At 39.5% G+C, this 3,911-nt stretch overlaps 1 protein-coding gene across 1 annotated transcript; it reads left to right on the top strand.

Moving 5' to 3' along the window:
- The first annotated feature begins 303 nt into the window (after window positions 1-303).
- LOC101156026 (ornithine decarboxylase antizyme 2-like) lies at window positions 304-3,319 on the top strand. Its single transcript, XM_023961037.1, is given in 6 exon segments — window positions 304-499; window positions 1,432-1,483; window positions 1,485-1,571; window positions 1,729-1,901; window positions 2,133-2,218; window positions 2,338-3,319. Coding segments are annotated over 6 exon segments (654 nt in total). The 5' UTR covers window positions 304-374; the 3' UTR covers window positions 2,469-3,319.
- The last annotated feature ends 592 nt before the right edge of the window (window positions 3,320-3,911 follow it).

The raw sequence follows: 3,911 nt of genomic DNA on the forward strand, positions 1-3,911 counted from the left end.
ATGTGTTGAATTACATTAAGTTAAATAATTAAAAGATAACTTCAGTGAAGTAAATGTTGACATACTTGTTATAGATTTTTGTGAAATGCAGAAGCTGTCATGAGTCAAAACTTACTTTCATTTTAGTTAAAACCATGTAGAAGAATGAAAAATATTTTTTTAGCATTTTATATTTTGACCAGCAACCAAAACATCGTTTGAAAAGACTTGTATTTGTGATAAATACATCTATTTTTTTATATAAAGGAAGTTGTGTTGCGTCATGTTTATGCAAACCCCCCCCCTCCCTCCCCCTGTTTTAAAGCTGCCCTCAGCCTTCCTCGTTCACTACCAGCAGAGAGCAGTCAGGGTTTCGTGTCTCTTTCCGAGGCCGGATGGTAAAATCCAACCTCCAGCGGATCCTAAACAGTCATTGCTTTGCTCGCGAGAAAGAAGGAAAACAGCAGACACTCAGCACCATGGAGAATTTACAAAGTGGTATCTGTGACATGATTGAGAAGTAAGTTAAACGACAAGACCCTCACTTGCCTACGTGCTATCATTGGTGTGGGGGATGGGTGGCTAAGCTACCTCAGCTAGCTAGCACAAAAAGCGGAAGTAAACTATGTTTAAATGGGTTTAACCGTTGTTTCTGTCGACAATACTTTATACCAATCTCTTTATGCCGCCTTACTTGAACGCTGGGTTATAACTGAACTGCCATCTCGAAGTCTAAAGTCCAAATATGGTTTTGTGGCCTGTTATTCAACTTAAGCCGCGTTAGCTGCGAAGTTAGCTTCGATGTATTTAACTAGGCTAGCATGTTAAGTGGATAGCATAAACAATCGTTTTGTTTGGATGCTTAACGAAATTTCAAAATGCAAAATAGACTTCCAAAGTGACACGTTATTAGCCGCATGTGTTAACTGAGTTGGAGATCTTCGGTTAGTGCGGTAACATGCCCACCATTTAAATAGGAAGTTTTTGACGGTAGATTCAGGCCTGTTCATCTGTCAAGGCGTGCTAAAGAAAAGGCCCTTAACATTTTAAGGTCGTCGCGGTGGGAAAAAAACTTCTGCTCGCCTAAAACGAATCAGCACAATTGATCACGTTTGGTTTGACCTTGTCTGACAGCTCAGCCTCGTAGGTCATTGTGTAATTGACTTTTACCAGTAGCAAGCCAGACGGTGGCTGATTACGCAGTTACAGATGATCGTTCCTTCTGTTATATAAAAGTCTGTGGTGGGATTTTTATAGTTTAATATATTTAAAAATTATGGGATGTACTACTGTGAAAGATCACCTATTAACAATGACTTATTAATTTAAAATATTTTGGGGTTTTTTTCCCTCTGAAGCTGAAATTACTTGTGGTCTTCTGTCCCTCTACTGGTGCCTGGGTAGGTTCTGAAAAAACGTGTTTAAATACAGATTCTTATCTTTTACCCCCAGTCTGTCCCTGCACTGTAGTAGTACCCGCGGCCCAGGGCCTCTGTGGTGCTCCTGATGCCCCTCTCCCACCCCTGAAGATCCCAGGTGGGCGAGGGAATGGCACGCGGGATCACGCTCCTTCAGCTCGGCCGCTCTATACAGTAAGTCTGTGTTAAAGCTAAGCTAGGTTCTCAGTTAAACAAAGCAAGATGGCTGAAGAATTGTCAAGTTATTTTTTAGCAATCTTATTTTTACTTTTTTTTTTTTACTGCAATTTCTTTCAGCTTTTTTACTATTTCTGTTTCATTTGGATTTTAGGACCGTAAGTTGACAGTTACAGAAGAGCCTGCGGGGAATGGGCGTCCTGGAATACTCCATTTCAAAAGTCGTCCTACAGTTACCAAGACAATACAATGGGATGCTGTCCTCCAGAGTAGTGCACTCTACGTGGAGATTCCTCTTGACCCTCTTCCTGAAGGCAGCAAGGAGAGGTGAGAGCAGCCGAACTGTAACCATAAAAGGACTTTGAGGGCAATAAGTCACAGAGTTCAATGAATTAATGTTTTTAGAGGTTAACAAGGTAATTGAACCATGGCACCCAACAAAAAAAAAAAGCCCTCCAGGGCCTCAAGAGTTTTTGGCTCTGTTCGTGTTTATACATTTTATTTTGGCCGTGCTTGTTTTGTTCTCGCATTTTAAAACTGCTTTGTTTTCTGTTTCAGTTTCGTTTCTCTCCTGGAGTTTGCTGAAGAACATCTGAAAGTTGCTAGTGTGTTTGTATGCTTTTACAAGAACAGAGATGATCGTGGTATGTGCTGACATTCTAGTTCTTACCAAAACATTTCAATTTGATTAAATTTTTTATCATAGTATACCAAAATTGGCTTACAGGTCTTGGTGTCTATAACCATTCTGTCATTCTTTCAGCTAAACTGGTGCGTACCTTCAGTTTCCTGGGCTTTGAGATTGTGAAACCAGGCCATGCCCTCGTCCCACCTAGACCCGATGTTTTCTTCATGGCCTACAACTTTGACAGGGACTCTTCGGATGATGAGTAGCTCATTACATCTGCCACCCCCACCCCCACATTGGTTTATTCATATGTACTCCAGGCGTATACCTATTAAAAACAGTAAACCCTGTGCTGTAGCAGTCTGAATCCAAGTTGTTCATTTCAAGCGCTTTTCTTGTGTTTTCAGGGAATAAATAATAAGCTGGGTTCTTGTTTTTGCAGCAGCGCCTGCTTTGTTTTTTTTGTTTTTTGGTGTTTTCACAAAAGATTTAGAGCTCCTTAAAGTTGTTTTTGTTGCAGTTGTACTGGCTTCTCAATCTACAATGTTTTAAGTATATTTTGCCAGATTGAAGGTGGAGTTTTATTAATTTAAACAAAGAAGGTCATCAAAGTTTACACTCGGGTCCTCCAGCTTTTGACTGATTAAATCGCATCAATTTCTCTGAAACTGAATTTTTGGATCAGCTATATCGACCGGCTTACTAACCCCCCCCCATAAGTCAGTTTTTTGGTTTTTAACTTCACAGCCCCAGATAATTGGTACTTCTTAGCTGCATTCTTAATCAATCTAGAATAGAAGTGGAGTGAAAAGATGAATGCTATGGCATGTGTCTGACGTAGATGGTTTACTTTCACGTTAAACTTGTGTTCTGGTACTTTTGCTAAGGAAAAATTAATAATCCACAGTGCTTTGCTTCTTTCTACCATGTGTATCTGACAGTGGTGTAGAGCTTTGTTTTGAAATACTGAATAAGAAAAATGTTTTGAAGTTATTGAATGTTATTCTTTTCCACAGACTTGGCATTCCTCATCTATTTTATTTTTGTTCAGTAGTATTGCTTTCACTTGCATAGTGGTACCTGTTGTGCATCTGTGATAATAAACAATCCAAATGATCCTTTCTTGTCTTTTTTTTTTTTTTTTACAAAATCTGTGGGGAATTGTGCTTGGTTGGATTGCACTGATGCTAGCCTCAAAGCTGCTGCTGTACTTTATTGCTTATACACTTTTAAAATATCGTCAATACCCCAGTTTCCATATTTTATTAACATTGCCAATTTTTAACTTGTTTAAAGTCCAACTCCAACTAAATTGTTCCCAGTTTTCTTTTAATTATAAATATGCAATTTTGCCAAAACCAAAGCGTGTATTTTTTTTTTTACATTTGCAGCAGGAGCCACAGTTAGCCTCTGCTAATTTCCTATCTCCGGCAGCTCAGGCGAAGGAAATGAAGACAATAGATCCATTTGCCTGCAAGTGGATGCTTCAGAATTATAGCAGAGTAGTGATTCTTTGGCCTGCCCATGGCAGTGGGGTCACTAACCCAAGCTTACATCTGATCCAATTATGTCATCTAACCTTTGGCTTTTAGTAAACTGGAGATTTAGTGCTGCTGTATCTATGAACATGCATCATGCTACCTTTTGCATTGACTTTCAAAATAGAGCTGGACTGGGCTCAGGGGGAAAAAACCGGCATAAAACCATCA

Source organism: Oryzias latipes, chromosome 12 (assembly GCF_002234675.1).
Source record: "Oryzias latipes chromosome 12, ASM223467v1".
Lineage (NCBI taxonomy): Eukaryota > Metazoa > Chordata > Actinopteri > Beloniformes > Adrianichthyidae > Oryzias > Oryzias latipes.